General features: G+C 45.7%; 1 protein-coding gene across 1 annotated transcript in view; it reads left to right on the plus strand.

Moving 5' to 3' along the window:
- Positions 1-17,650, plus strand: part of CDH13 (cadherin 13) — a 1,007,607-nt gene that overhangs the window by 886,719 nt on the left and 103,238 nt on the right. The window contains exon 9 of the mRNA XM_058528362.1: positions 14,353-14,535. Within this exon, the coding sequence (XP_058384345.1) occupies positions 14,353-14,535 (183 nt within the window). The remainder of the gene's footprint in view (positions 1-14,352; positions 14,536-17,650) is intronic.

The following is a 17,650-nucleotide window of genomic DNA, read 5'->3' on the forward strand; positions in this document are numbered from 1 at the left end:
CAGGGCTCAGTCACTGAATCCTCAGTTTCCCCATCTGCACTTGCTCCAAGTGGTTGGTTAGACTGGAGGCTGCAACCACTGAGTTTCTATTGATATGGAAATTTCCATTCTCAGTTTCTACTGGCACAGGCCCCTGGGAGAGCTGAAAATGCTGGAACACAGCTCTCAATTTGCCCAGATTTTCTTATTTAAGAAAAGTGACATCGAGCCCTTAAACCAACCCCCCATCTTCTCCTCTCTCTCTCTCTTTCTCCCCCTACTCTCTCCCCCTTTCTCTCCGCATCTCTCTCTCCTGTCTTTATTTTTTATCATATTCCTCTCTCTTTCTTCCTCTTTCCCTCTCCCGTCTGATTCTCTCTTCCCTTTCTCTGACTCCTTCGTATGTCTTTCTCTGCCTTCTTTCCTTGCACTGCCCCCCCCCACTAGCGTGCTCTCTCTCTCTCCCTCCTCTCTCTCCCCATCAGCTTCTCTCCATCTCCCACACACACTCCCGTGCCACCTGCAAATTCCCACTGTCCCACACTGTCACTAGGGAGGGGAAAATCAAGCTGGAAAGCTTCACCTTTTTACTTAAAATTCCTTAACCCAGTGAGAGTTCCTGTTTTCCGTATTCAAATTGCAGCCTCCCAACCCCCCTCCCTTGACCCTCCCTCCCTCCCTCCCGCAGGTGTGGCAGCCCCAGCCAAAGCAGCCACACGCTGAGGTTGGCATGTGTCTTGCCTCTCACATGTGCATTTCATAACAAAGCCTTGGCACCTGTTCAACAGACCCGATGAGGACTCTTGAACAGTGTGTTTTCTCCTGTAATTACACCTCAGCAATGACCAATTATATTGCTCCTTGATTGCAAATAAATTTACAATGCTTATTTTTGTGCCCCCTAGCCCTCACAGCAACTTTCAGTATATTTAATACTCTTTAATGGCACAATGGGAGGTGAGGAAATACAGGCCCCTCTTGTGAAGGGAATGAGAGAGCGGTAGACTTGAGGGTTGCTTTTTCTTTGCTGTGCGTGTTTTTTTTTAATTGGAGAGTCTTGAACATGTTTATAGACTTGAGGAGGAAAAGTTGACGGGCGGAGAAGGATGAACGTTGAGGAGTAGAAGCGGCTGGGACCTAGCGGGTTAGAAGGAGGGAGAAGCCCCCTCTAGCCAGAGGGAAGACAGGAACAGGAGAGGGTGCTGGTAGGTTTTGAGGCCGGGGATGCTGAGTGCAGAGCGCACCTGCGTTCCTAGTCTCTCTGTCCCTCAGGGTCAGGCAGCAAGGACAGTGCTCAGAGTAGGCAGACGGGGTTAAGAGCAGACTTCTCAAACTTGACGTAGCACTGAATCGCCTGGATCTGATTCCAAAGGCCTAGGATGGGGCCCCAGATTCTGCATTTCCAACTAGCTCATAGGTAATGCCCATGCTGCGGGCTCAAGGATCACACTTCAAGCAGTGACACTTTAGTGAATTGGGGGGGGAAATGAACCCCAGATAATAATTCTTCGTTGCCAAATAAGCTTGAGTCTGAACACAGTTCTAACTGGCCCAAATGGAAAATGCCACTGTTCTAATTTTCTGAGGCCGTTGAGAAAGCCCCGGAGGTGACAGGGCTACCTCATTTTGAGTCCCTGCTCCTCGGAGGGACGGCGGAGCTAGACCCCGGCTGCCGGACCCAGGTCTGTTTGTTGCACCCGAGTCCGCTTGGCACACATAAGCATGAAATGTGTTTATTCAAAAGTGAGCGGTGGGCAAGTGTCAGGAAGAATGGGAAGCAAGAAAAACCACCTTTCTTCCTTTATAAAAGGGATTATCAGTTGCTAATTCAGAAATTGTAGGGTAATGAAAACTACATCAATAATTTTCGCAATAATTATAGTCTTCAGTTTTACCCTTGAATGTTTTCCTGGCAATGTCTGATTCAATTACTCCAGAAAATGTTATTATGTTATTTCAGTGTTTTCCTATGAGACTTGAGTCTAGGGCCAACTTGCTGATAAATCTTGTCCTGGGGGAGCTGTGGGCTGCTCTTTACAGGCAGATACTTGTGGGGAGACCCTGACCTGGTTTAGGTAGATTAGCTATTCATAGCTGGGGAAGACTTTACACACACACACACACACACACACCACTGGGACATCTGGCCATGTCTGGAGACACTTTTGATTGCTACAGCTTGGGTGCTCCTGGCATCTAGTGGGGAGAGGCCAGGGATGCTACTCAGCATCTTACAGTGCACAGGGCAGCCTCACCCAACAGAACATTATCCAACCCAAAGTGTCAATAGTGCTCAGGCTGAGACACCCTAAGCTAGATTAAAAATATAATCAGGAAATAAAAAGTATTGGTCAGGACACTTCTGATTATAAGTGACACCAACTCTAAGTAGTTTAGACATCAAGGGAACTTTATTTGGCAGAAATATTATTTAGCACGAGACTAGGCTACTGTAACAAAAAGACCCAAAAAGAACAAAGTTTATTTCTTTGATCATGTTCCTTGTAATGATGTGCACTGTAATAAACTTCATTTCTTTGTTCATTTTGTCTGTCTTCATTATAATAATGTGCATATATTGCTTATTATGTGTTGGGTATTCATCTAAACTTTTATAAATATTCTCATTTAGTCATCATAATAATCTTATAAGAGTAGATACTATTATTATTCTCTATTATTATGCAGGTGAGAAAATCAAGACACAGAGAGGTTAAGTGACTTGTCGAAGGTCACACAGCCAATAGGTGGTAGAGCTTCCCGTGGCATTAAACACGAGTAACTTTCCCTCATTTGTTTTTCGCTGTGAAAGAGTGCCACTAGGGCACCTCTCCCCACACAGACTTCCGTTGTTACTCCACTCTCCGATCAGAGCCCAGAAGGGACAAAGAATGATTTTCCTAGTCCTCCTTCCCTCATCAGTTCTGACTCCCAAGGGAGTGATTCTCATCCTTCTCTTCTCCCTGTGGGATTCAGATGTTCTCAGAAACTCCATGAGCCACCTCTGGAAAGACACATGTGGATGTGCCGATGGGAATGAAATTGGGCCCATGGGGTCTATTTAAAACAGGAATCAATGGTGCAGACACAGAAGATAGATTTACAGCAGTTTCTTCTGACTAAGACATTTGGGATTTAAATATGAATTAGAAGCTGTAAGTCAATTCCATGTATGAATTGGTACAAATCCCTTGTAATGAAAGCAGAAGGTTTCTCATGTTCTTATTTGTACAGGGGTGTTAGCATCAGGAGCCTAACCAAGCGTGTCGATTTTCCTACAGCTCAGGTGATCAACGATGTACTGTCTCTAGTTAGAAACGGCTAGAAGTGGCGTGTGGGGAAGAGGGCTTCTCCTCTACGAGCTCCAGGGGGTCTGTCTTGCTCCTTCATTAACCTGAGCAATACCCCATGCAAATTGCAAAAATGGAGGCTGCTCAAAGTGGGTTAGTCAAAGATTTTGAAGGAGAAAACGCTCCCATAGATCCCTCTCCTTCTCAACCCCTCATGCCATTCAAAGAGGGAAGCCTCCTTCTCAAATACTGCCTTCCCTCATGTGGGCCCAGGAGGCAGCGGGCTCTGGGGAGCTGGCAAACAGCACACAGCCTCACGTGTTTGAAAGGCGCAGCACAAGTGCTACATGCATGTTGATGAATGACTTAAATCCATGTGAGGCAGCAGTTGCGCTCCTAGGTATCTACCAAAGAGAATGAAAACATAAGTCCATGCAAACACTTGTACGTGAATATTCATAGCAGCATTATTTGCAATAACCAAAAGGTGGAAACATGTCAATCAACTCATGAATGGATAAATAAAATGTAGTCTATCCATACAATGGAATATTATTCAGCCATAGAGAGAAACAAAGTACTGAGGCACGCGACAACATGGAGGAGCCTTGGGAACACCATGCCAAGTGAAAGAAGCCAGACACAAAAGACCACATATTGTGTGAGTCCATTTATATGAAATGTCCAGAATAGTAAATCCATAAAGACAGAAAGTAGATTAGGTTGTCAGGGTCTGGGAGGGGGAGAGGAATGGAATGACTGCCAAGTGAGTATGGGATTTCTTTCTGAGGTGATGAAAAAGATGGCCTCCAGGAGATAGCCCTGTGATTTCACTGGCATGTGTATTCCATTGGCCTACTTAGCAGCCCCTATGAACTCCTTGAGCATAGAATAAGAATTCTCCATTCCCGACCAGTGGCATCCTTTGGCACTCCCAACACCGGGTTTTCACCCATTGGAACCCAACACAAGTTAGAATGGATCATGAAGATCTTTTTAACATTTGATCATAACACTGGGAGGGGACCTTAGTGGTCATCTCAAGCAGTTGTTCCCAGCCCTGCCTGTTCATTAGAATCATCTGGGGCAGATTTTAGAAATACAAATTGTGTGGGCCCCACCCAAGAAAAATCTCTGAGTGTGGGACCCCAGATCGTCAGTAGTTTTTGAAGGTTTTCAAGTGATTCTAATGTGTAGTCAGCATTTAGAACTACTGCTCTAGTCTGATATCCTGTGTCTCAGATAAGCAACCTGGGACTGAGAAGTTACAGAATTTACCCATGAGTTAGAGGTAGATCAGAACTTGCCCCATTTCACTGAATTTCCCACTCCTGTAAATCTGCAGAATTGCATGAACCAAATTCCAGAGTCTTTAGAGCAGACCATGCAATTGTTCCTAAAAAAGTCATTCTTCAACCAGATTCAAATGTTTGTGGTTGAATGCATACCTCTACAGAAAATCACTTTGGCTTCTCAAAATTAAACTATTTCCAGTTATCTCGTCAGATGTAATGTAAAAAATTTTTAAGCTTTTTGTTTCTTTTTTTGTGTGTTTGAGGAAGATCAGCCCTGAGCTAACATCCATGCGAATCCTCCTCTTTTTGCTGAGGAAGACCAGCTCTGAGCTAACATCTATTGCCAATCCTCCTCCTTTTTTTCCCCCCCTTTTTCTCCCCAAAGCCCAAGTAGATAGTTGTATGTCATAGCTGCACATCCTTCTAGTTGCTGTATGTGGGACGCGGCCTCAGCATGGCCGGAGAAGCGGTGCGTCGGTGCACAACCAGGATCCGAACCCGCGCCGCCAGCAGCGGAGCACGCACACTTAACGGCTAAGCCACGGGGCCCTTGTTTCATTTTTTAAAGAAAGAAACTCAACTGAAGGAGAGATGCTAATGAAATCAAGTATCCATGCCTGGCATTTAGACAAGAAGGAATGTAGGCATATTTGCTGCTTGGTTTTTATTTTCCTCTCATCATCTAATCTAATATTTATTTCATAAGTTCCCTAAGGCAGTGATTTTCAAATTTTTTTTTAGCAGCACAACTTTTTTTTTTCCCCTAACAAAATCTTAGGCAGGAACCCCAATATACAAAACAGATAAAACATAATTAACAGATTCCTCAGGCTATTTAAATCTTTATTGTTAGTAGGACATACTTGATACGTTGGTAGGACTCCTGGGCCATCTGTCAAACATTCCTGGTTCCCAGGAACACAGTTTTGAGAACCACTGCCAAGCTGCATTATTTTCCTGTCAGTCTTCAGTGGCTAGGTGTTTTCATTTTGTGTTGTAGAGAAAAGGACTAGTTTTGTTATTTGAGCTTCTTCTTCCTGAAAACTGACTTTTTTACAGATACACACAGATGTGTGTATCTGTGTTTGGCAGATTCGAGGAGCTTCAGTAGGCAATGTCACGTAGAGGAAGAATACGGTCATTAGAAGTTCGACTGTCGGGCCCCCAGAGAGCCAGACCTGGCTGGGCATCCTCAAAAATTGTGTACTCAGCACCTCCAATGTGTCTGCAGCAACACGTGGAAACTCCTCATAGGATTGAATCAACACGGATGAGCGTGCATTGAGAAGGGATGGGGAACAAGTCCTGCCAGGGCATGCAGTGAATGTTGTTTCCCTCTCTTGCCCATTGGCTCACCCCTTGCACCTGTAGAGCCAGGAGTCTGGGGGACATTTGGTCTTTCCTCTAGGTGGAACAGGACCCAAGGATGGCAGCCCTCCTGACACATAGCTGTCCTTCCACCCCAGGGCTCCCCTAGGGGGTGGTTCATACCGACTAGGGGAACGTTTGTATCAGCTCTCCTGGATCAAGAACCACATTGCCTGGGGTGCCAGTGAATCTTGGAGAGTGCCCTTCACTCAGAAACATGTTTCTTTGCTGTTGAGCTGCTATTCCTTATTATTGTTGAACTATTTCCGCATTTGAATTTTGCATTTCCTCGCCTGCTTAGTAATGGTGGGTGGCTTGAAACATTTAACTGAGAAAATTCTGGTAGCACATGGAGAAGTTTAATAGACCCCTCTATAACTGTCCTTTCCCACGGTGAGTAGGTACTCTCTCTTTCCATAATAGAGATAACATGCAAATACTTTTAGCAAAGCATCTGGCACAAAAGAAAAACACAGTAATTGTCAGAAGAAATTAATGTTAGTTGGAGCAAGAAAGGACTTTGATTATGTTTTCATAAAAAGAGTCTTTATCTTTTAGAGATACACAAAGAAATATTTACAGATGCAGTGATATGTCTGGTATTTGCTCCACATAATACAGGAATGGGGAGAAGTGGGTGTAGACGAAACACAATGGGGGCGTGAACTAGAGATCTCTGAAGCCTGATGATGGCACATGGGGTTCACTACTCTCTTCTCCCTGCTTTTATAAATGTTTGAGATTTTCCATAGCAAGATGTAAAAGAGAAAAACAAAAAAATACTTGAGGAAACATCTAAGGAACCCAAATCTTCATCAAAAGGACCACATTTGCTTGCTGAGAATGGCAGACATTCACCAGAGGGTTTTCCCAGGGCTCCCTTAGTGGCAAGGAGTAGAACTCCACCAAGATGGTTGGTGAATGTGAGATTGCTGACAGGCACGGAGCATCCCCCAGATAAGAGCACAGGGAACCTCGTGGGGATGGGAGCATGACCAGGAAGCCAGTCAGAGACCAAGGATGCTTCCTAATCTGCCTTTTGTCTCTGAGTGCCCCGAGCTCTCTCAGTTTTTCCGTCAGTGCATCCATTCTTTGCTTCTCTATGCACCTGTACGTCAGTATCCAAATGACAAAAAATGGCCAGAATTTTTAGGATTTAAGGACCCTTTACTCTCTGGCTATAGCCTCTGTTTCTCTGAGTTCAAATTCTTGTAGAAATCTTCTGATTGTTCATGAAGTGGCCAATGGATTGGTTTCCATGAGTCAGGTGCCACTTCTCGTCCAGTCAGTTCTGGCCAAGGAAGCTGGGATCACACAATACAAATGGCCTCCTAGGAACAGACTTTTCAGCAGGAGCGGGGGAGGGTAGAGTTCCCTCAAAATGGTTTATGGATCCTGCAGGCACCCTGAACTATATCTACTCAAAACCTCTAAGGGGGCCGGCCCCGTGGCTTAGCGGTTAAGTGCACGCGCTCCACTGCTGGCGGCCCGGGGTTCGGATCCCGGGTGCGCACCGACGCACCGCTTCTCTGGCCACGCTGAGGCGGCGTCCCACATAGAGCAACTAGAAGGATGTGCAACTATGACATACAACTATCTACTGGGCCTTTGGGGAGAAAAAGAAGGAGGATTGGCAATGGATGTTAGCTCAGAGCAATTCTTCCTCAGCAAAAAGAGGAGGATTAGCACGGATGTTAGCTCAGGGCTGACCTTCCTCACAAAAAAAAAAAAAAAAAAAAAAAAAAAAACCTCAGGATCTTTAGAAAAGGAAGACTGCCACCCATTTAGAAATTCTACCCTCTCTGCCATTTGAACTACAGCTTAGCTCACTTTCCTTTTTCTCAGTGAGACCAGAGAAGAGCTGGTCACTGTTCTAATTGTGAGACCCTCAGACACGTGTACGCTGTCCTCTCCTCCCCTCGGGTCTTTATTCTAAACAAAAATAATCCCAAAATTTAGTGTCTACTTGCAGTGCTTTCACTTTAAGAAAGGTCTGGTGTTGGGCATTTTAGGGAATCAGAGACAAGATCCCGTCTCCAGGAGCTCACAGTTGGAAGGGGCACGCCCCAAGCTGTCTCTGCTTGAGAGACAGGGAGGTCTCTGCTCAGGTTGCCAGAAGCCCTAGCTCTAGCATCTGGTTTGCTTCTTCACCGTGTGAACTGTCTCCCATGGGTACTGAAAACCAAACCTGACACCACTCCTCATCTTCAAAGAAAAAAAGCATTTAGAGAATAGAGAATTTTAACCAGTTGGAGAAAAGAGTAAAAGATGCTCCCAAAGTCTGAGGTCATTATGGTCTGGTGGTTCTGAACGTTCTCCTCCCATCTTGGTCCTCCAATCACTTCAGGGCCCGTCTACGCATGTCCTACTGGAACGTAGCTAGGGAAGGAGTCAATAGGTCTGGTTGTCTTGAGGGCTATCTGATGAGCCTACCATGGTGCTCAACCAAGCAACTTCAGAGACCCTTGTGGGAATCTGTTGTTAATCACTTCTTAGATGTAAAGACTTCTTTAAAACACTGAATAAACTTTATTTAGAACTCTGTACACTTATTAACATTTTTATCTAAATATTATATATGTTATATGCACTTTACATATATACATTTTGTATTTTTATGTTATTTTATATATATTAAATATTTTGTCTTATATGACATATGTTAAAGTGCACATAAACATTAACTGTGAGCTGAATTAAAATGTCCTATGTTTTCTTCTAAAACTTTTACTCTTTTACCTTTCACATTTTGTGTACAGAATGAGGTAGGGGTCAAGATTTACCGTTTTCTCCGTGTTGATATTCAATTGACCCAGCACCATTTACTGAAATGACCATTAGCTGGACACTAAATCATGTCCACACATAAAAGCAACTGTAAGGGGCCACATGTGCAGCCTTGGCTGTATGACAGTAAAGAAATGGTAGAAACAAATTGTCTGGATATGTCATAGGTGAGCAAAACATATAAAGAAAGGGGGTGACCAGGCAGGAATGCGTCAGTCCACTGAGCTGTAAGCCCCTGAGGGGAGAGAAGAGTGTCCCTCTCATTTACTGCTGTATTTGCTGTGCCTGGCAGACTCCTTGGCATGCAGTAGACACTTAACGAATATTTATTAAAATGAGTTCTTGCATCTTTCTATCCCAGGATGAATCCTAATCATAGATAGAAGGAAACTAGATATTTAATACAGCTAACCATTCTAAATGTGGGTGCTATAGGTTGACATCATTTGCCTTGGCAGTGAAGGGCCTATTGTTAGAGCAAGACAGGAATTATGAAGTACGGAGTGTCGGGGACACAGAAGTGAAGAGAAAAGAGCTTCCACAGCAACCCAGGGAAATAGGATAACTACATAGATAACCACATTAGAAGGCAGACTGTGATAAGAACGGAAGGAGTCACAGGGGTTTGAGCCATATTCTCCAATCTATTAGTAAGAATTTCACATGATACAGAATGAAATCCATCACTATCGTCACTAACAAATACTGACTCCTTACTCTCTGCCAGGCAATGTGCCAAGATCCTTAAATATATTATCTTATTTATAGTGATCACAATTTCTACCCATTAGACTATCAGCAAGAGATTAGATTTTTCCAATAAGCTGTATCCTTTATGTAAATAGAGACCTGTAAAAGTGTTTGCAAGTTGAATTTCTGATTCTCTCTCCCTCACCGTTTTATCCTCACAAATAGAAATTTAAGTTCATAAAACTTTCTGGGCACTTATCTTTTAATTTTCCAAAGCCAGGGCCCAGATGACCACATCCCAGCTTTTCAAGCTCAACATCAGTTCTCCGTGAAACCTCACAGTTGCAGCTTATGAAACTGGACTCCAATCATCAAGCGTGCAAGCTCACATATGTCCAGTCCCTTCAAGTCATTCACTGTCACTTCTTCCCCACCTGTATCTTTCTAGCCTGCTGCTCATTATTTCCATCTTCCAGGTTAACTTTAACCTAACACCAACTCTTTGCTCTATGAGAAAGAGTGTTTATTCTTGGTGTGAAATAAAATGCAAATCCGTCTTCCCCTTGGGGATGGATGACCTTTGTGGCAAGTCCAGGCCATCTCTTCCTAAGTGTCCATCACAGAACTCACCCACCTTGTCAAAGAAAGGAGAATGAAATGACTCTGTTCTGAATTTAGAGGAGAGAGCTAACGAGCCTCAGTATGTCCCAAGCCAATCGCTCACAGTGATTGTGTGAAAATACGTTTTGCGTCTGGTATTTGATTTGCCACGTGGCTTGACAGAAAGGAAACTTTATCTATTTTTTTCCAATTAAAAGAAGTAATGTTACAATTGATAATTCCTCCTGCTCTGGTGTGGTAAATTAATATCTGTCTATTGTTTTTAAATCACAAAGTGAGCATTGCTGTAGAAATATAAAATGGTACTATTTCGTTTTAATCTATTTAATTTTCTGTTCTTGAATTATGTAATGGGGTTAAAACATCGAGTAGAATTAATAGAATGAGTATTTAATTAAGCAATAATGAGTTTCTAAATGGATGCTCAAGGAAACTGGCTTTATAGTTTATGCAAGAATCAGATAATAGTCTTAACAAAGACTATAATTGTGTTGAATGTTTTCTATATTTAAAGATTTTTTTTCCTGAATTCTCTCAGGAGTAGATTTAAACATAATCCAGTTCCTTGATTAGACTCCACTTTGCTTTCAAGGTAAATTGCAAATGCCTTTCCATGGACCACAAGGCCTGCATTATCTGTCTCTGTCTTCCTCTGGAGTCCAACAGCAAACAATTCTCCCCGGCCCTCCCCTGCACTCCGGCCACACCCACCTTCCCTCTGTCCCACAAAGGCACCACGCTCCCTCCAGCGCCAGCCTTTGCATCTGCTGTCCCAGATGCCAGGAACGCTCTCTCCCCTGTCACCTCACTAACTCCTCCTCCTCTTTCAATACTCAGAGAATTCTTCCCCAGTGACCCTCCCCAGACTGGGTCAGGTACCCACACCCTCTCACCCACCTGCTCAAGCTACAGGCTCTCCAAGAACTATGTTCTTTCCTAGCACTTAACACAGTTTTATAATTATAGATAAATCATGTCTGTTTCGTTTACTGTTTGTATCCCTAGAATTTAATACTATATCATGCCTGGCACACAGAAGCCACTTACCAAATATTTGTACACTGGCTGGCTGAAAGATGAATGGACGGGTGGATGGATGGATGGATGGGTGGATGGATGGATGGACGGGTGGATGGATGGATGGATGGGTGGATGGATGGATGGATGGATGGATGGATGGATGGGTAGATGGATGGATGGATGGGTGGATGGATGGATGATGATGAATGGAGGATGGATGAGTAGGCAGTGGGATGGATGGATGAATAATGATGAATAGATGAAGGATGGATGGATGGATGATGACGAATGAGTGGAGGATGGATTGTGAGAATTCCTAAAACAATCCCACCTTCTCACTCCACTTGGATTCATTTGCTTACACACTAAAAAGGTATTCTGTGCCAGCCCCTTTGGTAGGTGCTGCAGACATGGAGAAGTGTCATGAGAGAAGCTGCACAGCTTTTCTCACTTAGACTGGCCTAAATGTTAATTTTACAAATTCATCCATCCATCCATCCATCCATCCATCCAACCTTCATGTGTCCAACACTGGCTATGTACTAGGGGTCAGGGCTGAGTCATCCATCAGGTGCCATAGGCACAGTGCCTTGGGTCCTAAAACCAGCAAAAAAAGAACTTTTAGGGTCAAAGAAAATTTTAATTTTTTTCCCTACATCAGAAAAAAAAATGAAATGTTTAAAGCCCACGAACATCTATTAGGGTAGGAGGGGCCAGCAAAGGCACAAGTACTGAAGGTCCATGAAGGTCACAATGCAGCCCTGCTGGAGACATGCTGGAGAACAAGGAAGAGCAATCCTTCCCTACCCTTCTGGAACATTCAACAGGCGGCAGAATCGGGCATCAATCCATGAGCCAGCCTCTGTCAATCTCACTCCTGTGCGGCTTCATCCCTTCGAGTCTCCTCTCAGCCCTTGGCTTGGATGCCAGAGCCCACTTCCTGTATTCAAGATCATTTAGCAAACGTCTACTGTGTCCCTTCTATGCACCTGGCGTCACGCGAGGGGCTGGAGAGCAGGCCGGCAGCAAGACAGAGGTACACAGAGCCTCCAGCCTCCTCAAATCATGACCTGTTCTTACAGTGTCTTCATCTCAGCGACACAACACTCACCAGCTTTGACAAAGCAACTTCTCACCTACATGTTGGATGTAACGGCATTTCCACCCAACTGATGGTTTCCAGCCTCCTCTTGTCTCAGCACTCGCCATGCCCGTGTGTTGTCCACCTGGTGTCCTGAGGTACAAGTGTCAGAAGAGCCACAGGACAGGTTATGAGCTGAGGTCTGCTGTGATCAGTAAGGACAGAGAACTAGTCCTCTGGCTCCGGGCCACAGCTGGGAGTAAAGGACTGGCCTAAGCAATGGGCACCTTGTGTGAGCAGGAGTAATAGAACTTGTTGAAAGCAGAGATTACTGGAATCCGGGAGGCTTCGATCTGACCTTTGGTTCACTAATTGGACAAAACCCCTCCTCTGTGCCCTTTTCTTCATCTGCAACCTGAAAAGATTAGATAGCACACATGCCACCACCTCCTTCTCCCAGAACCGTGACAGACAGCAGTCGGTGATCACAGCACTCCTTCCTGCTGAGCCCCAACGCACTGCAGGCCTCTCCACACGGGGGTCAGGTGGCCCTGCCAATACACACTGACACCCCTTACTATCCTTGACTTTGGACTCTATCATGCTTCTCAACTCGAACTGCATATTAGAATTATCTGGGCAGGTTAGGAAAATACTGAATCCCAGGCCTTACACAAGACCAACTGAATTGGTCTAGGGCCCCGTTATTTTTTTTAAAACAGTGTTTTTAGAAAGCCCTCAAGGAGATTCCAATGTGCAGACAGGGCTGAGAACCACCAGTCTAGATTTCAGAGCCAGGAATTCCATGATTTTTGTGAGAAGATGGGAAAGCTAGAAGATAGGACTGACTTAAAAAGAATCAGAGGAATCAGGTCTGTGTGATGGCATCCTCTCTCGGGCTGCTTTCCATCCTGCATGCGTGTTCTAAGAATTTCCCAGAGCCCCTTTCATGGAAGGGAACAACTGGCCCAGATTTGCTGAGGGTGATGGACAAACGAGTTCCCGCCCCGTCCCATGCCCCACCCCCTCAAGGCATCAGGATTAAGGCTCGTGATTAATGATTTGCAAGTCAATTAATCAGCTGCTGATTTGAAACCTCATTGCTCAGATGACTTCTCTTTGAACACAAGGGCTTTTTGACATCCCTGTACTGTCTCTAGATTCATTTCCTACTAATTGAAATTCCAGGATATTTCTTCTTCCTGTCAGCTTATTGGTATTACTTGTTTGTGAAATATTTGCAAACAGATTACTATTCACCTGTGGTGTGTCAGAGGTAAGCACCAAAACAATACTTTACGCCTCCCGCTCAAAGGAATGTGCTAATGATAGCTCGTGAAATTCTCTTTCTATGGGAAAGCTGATTTATCATTCATCGATTTATCTTAACCACACCCACTTGCGACAAGTATTTGAGATGTATTACAATAAAAACACAGGTACGACAAGGCTCCAAACGATTGATTTATATTGATTCATACGACAAGGCTCCAAACGATTGATTTATAATAACGGCTGATTAATTTCCTTAGGAAAGCTTGTTTAAAGTCGTACTTGTGGGCGAGGGGTGGGAAGGAGGAGATTGGCTTTCTTTGTTAGAGAAAGTGGTACAATTGAGCAGAGACTCTGGAGTCAGACGCGGGGCTCCAATCCCAGTCCCTCCGCATATGAGCCATGGCGCTCTGGTTATCTGGTTACCTTGTTGTTAGGGCAGGGGAGCTGCGAGAACAAACGCAAACAGAAATATGTAAACGCTCAAGCTCAACAGAAGTCTGTTTCTCATTCAGCAACAGCTCAGGACAGTGTCTCTGGCCGCCAGGCTGCTCCATGTGGTGACTCAGGGACCCAAGCTCCTTCTCCGTGTGGCGCCCATCCCTTGGGTCTTGTTTGTCTGTGTTCAGGTGGATAGAAGGAGGAGGACACAGAGGAGAGACACAGCTGTTCTCTTCACCCCAGCCCAGCCCAGCCCACATCACCTCTGCCCACATTCCACAGGAGAGAAGTCAGTCCCGTGGCCTCACCTAAGAGCAAGGAAGGCTGAGAGGAGGAGCGTAGCATCTGTTGGCATAGCACAGCATCACAATCTTTCTATGTTCTTGTTTATTATTAGTGAGATGATATGGGTGATGTACCCAATACCAGGCATATGGTAAGAGCTCCAGAAAGAGTCTTTGCTGTGTGTTTTCAAAATAGTGACAGTAACTGTCTGCTTCGTTTGCAGTTTCAAGCCACCGTCGAGGAAGGAGCTGTGGGAGTTATTGTCAACTTGACAGTGGAAGACAAGGACGACCCCACCACAGGCGCGTGGAGGGCTGCCTACACCATCATCAACGGAAACCCAGGGCAGAGCTTCGAAATCCACACCAACCCTCAAACCAACGAGGGGATGCTTTCCGTCGTCAAAGTAAGGGTGCTTCCAACTGCTCCTCCCTCCCCTGTGAGCACTGGGGCCCCACGATGGGGCTCGTGGCCTCACTGCCTGGGGAAGGTCAAAGATAACTCAGCCCTGGTCTCTCCCTCCTGGAACTAGAAAAAGGCTCCCGGCGTAAGGGTGTACTTGTGTCCTCACAGCCATAAAACCAACCTGTTGTACAGGTTCTAGGAAACTCAAACTTGTGTGTAAGATTAAATAAACCAATCTTAATTTTTAAATGAGATTTTCCATACATTTGATAACGAATTATCAAAGATATGCCAAAATGGGATATGTGAAGGTTTTTTAAAGACCTATGCTCAAAATGTGGATTATTACATTTCCTCTTAATCTTTCTTAGCAGAGTCTCCATTATTCTCTTAAAGACAGGAGATGATTACACCCATGGCGTGAGTCTTGGTGTGAAAGCCCTGTGAGCATAGCTGACCAGCATGCTGGCCTCTCTCTGGCCGCAGGTGGAAGGAGGAGGAGGAAGTGTGATAAGGGACAGACAGCCCTGGGCTCGCGAGAGTGCTCTGGAAATGTCGGGTGGGCCAAGTGCGGTGGCAGCAGAATGTGCGAGCTGGTGGTCTCGATGTCCTTTCTAGAAGGGATCTTCATGCACTTCCTCTCTCTTTCTGGTAAGGTCTGGGGAGAGCTCTGCCAGACCAGGACATTCACTGAAACACAGTTTCTTTTCTGGTGGTGAAACCATTTGCCTCAAAAGCAGGGAGTAGTCGTATTTCTAGAAATCGTGGCAGCGGAAAAAGCAGGAACACTGCTACCTGCTCCCTGTATGTCCGTGGCCAAGGTACCTAACTGTGTTTCCTGTGCCTCGGTTTCCTCATCTGTAGAACGAGGATGATAATACAGCCCACGCCTTGGGGCTGCTGTGAGGAATTCATGAGCTAACACATAAAACGTTTAGAACAGTGACTGGCACTTAGAGCCTTGTGAGTTTCCTATGGCTGCTGTAACAAATAACCACCAACCTGGTGGCTTAAAACAACACAAATTTATTCTCTTACAGTTCTGGAGGCCAGAAGTCCAAAATCAGTTTCACAGGGCTAAAGTTGGCAGGGCTGGTTCCTTCTGGGGTCTCTAGGTGAGGATTGATTTCCTCATCTTTTCCAGCTTTTGGAGACCTCCCGCATTCCTTGGCTCATGGCCCCTCCTGTATCTTCAAAGCCAGCAGTGTAGCAACTTCCTCTCTCTCTCTGAGTCTGACCCTCTGCTTCCATTCTCACATCTGCTTCTTCCTTTGACTTTCTTGCTCCGCTCTTTTAAGGACCTTTGTGATTTCCTTGGGCCCACCTGAATAATCCAGGATCATCTCCCCACCTCAAGTTCTTAGCTTAGTCACATCTGCAAAGGCCCTTTTGCCACATCAGGTCACATATTCGCAGGTTCCAGGGATTAGAACGTGGACACATTCAGGGTCATCATTCAGCCTAGCACAGGACTGTATAAACAACCGCACCAACAAAGTTCCACAACGTCCCTGGGGTCGGGACCCAGAGCCACCGAGGATGGCAGATCTCAGAGACGCTTCCGGCTTGCCCCAGAGGGTGAGAGGCTGGGCTTCTCCCAAGCCCTGCCCTTTTCAGTCCCTCATCCAAACCAAACCTCAAATGTCCAGCTGAGAAGAGCAGCCCTGGGTCTTCTCGATTCTTCGTCCCTAATAATGCAGGCAATGGCAGAGTCGTCAGGAGATCCTGACACCGCCCCACTGCGTCCACTCCTGCAGTTTCAACGCTGTAAAAGTCATACAATAACACAGCCACTGGCTGTCCTCTGCTGCTAGCCCTGTATCTATAAAAGCTGTCAGGCAGTTTTCCAAACCTGCCGCTGGAAGACAAAGCTTGGGTAAATATACACCCATCATAAATCCTGCATGAGCACGGTTCTCCCCAGCCTGTGTCTCTATGGCTTGAGGAGAATAAAACACAAGCAAAACTAGACTCGAGAAGGGGCATGCTCCTCTCCCCACATTCCCACTGTGGCCCACCATGCTGTGAGTCTGAAATGTTAGTACCTAGAAGAATCACCTGGAATGCTGTTAAAGCGCAGGTTCCTGGGCCCACCCCACACCTGCTGGGTCAGAACGTGACAGGGAGGTGCCCCAGGTGATGCAGGTGTTCACAGCCTCAGATGAGGAGTTTCCAGCTGCAAATTCCTGGGGAAGAGGTACCCCAGGGGCTCTCCCTGGGCTTCAGTTTTACTAATGAGCAGACTTCTTTTGCTTTAGAATTGGGATGAAGACTCCCTCTCCCTTTGGCTGCCCGCCATGTTAATCCTTACAAAGGGCCTTGAGCTCTCCCTGCCTCTGAGCACCTGGGTCAAAGAAGGACAGCCTTCTACAGGCAGGCCTAGGGCCAGCAGGGGACCCCTCAGATGCCTCTGGCTTTTTCCTCATGGACATAAAATGGCTGCCAAAGCCCCAGCCATCAAGTCTTCCCTCTGCTGTGTTCCAAGGCAGGAAGCAAGGAGACACTCTGTCAAGTGAGAGAGAGAGAGTATGTGTGCTCTCGTGTGCCCCCCTTCTCTCATCAGGGAAGAAAATATCTTTCCCATGGGGCCCTCAAACAATTTTCCATGATCTGTCATTGGCCATATGACACACGCCCACCATCAGCTGCAAGGAAGACTAGAAAGCCCAAATGTGGCCACTGGGGCCTCTGCAGTAAGAGGAGAGCAAAGGAGAAGGGAGGCAGGCATGGCCACGGGACATGCTGACTGCTACCCAGTCAGCAGGCATCGTACTGAAGAACCAGCAGAGTCTCAGGATCTCGTGGTTTCTGGGGAAGTCCCGCCTCCCTACAGGACCGAATCCTAACAGGTCTGTCAAATGAGTACCTGTTTCCTCTTTAAGACCGTCTGGTCAGGAACCTCCTAGTTGCTTTGTAAACCTATTCCAAAACTGTCCGAGTTTCTCTTTCAGCTGCATATAATCCACCCTGCGTTTTAAGTCAATTTTCTCTTTTGTCCTCAGAGGAGAAGGAAGCGTCGAGAAAACAGGCATCCTTGATCCCCAAACCTGTCATAGGCTTAAAAATCACTATTGGATCCCTTCCAAATCCTCCCTCTTCCAGACAAGGAACCCCAG

This window comes from Diceros bicornis, chromosome 32 (genome assembly GCF_020826845.1).
Source record: "Diceros bicornis minor isolate mBicDic1 chromosome 32, mDicBic1.mat.cur, whole genome shotgun sequence".
NCBI classification, from domain to species: Eukaryota; Metazoa; Chordata; class Mammalia; order Perissodactyla; family Rhinocerotidae; genus Diceros; species Diceros bicornis.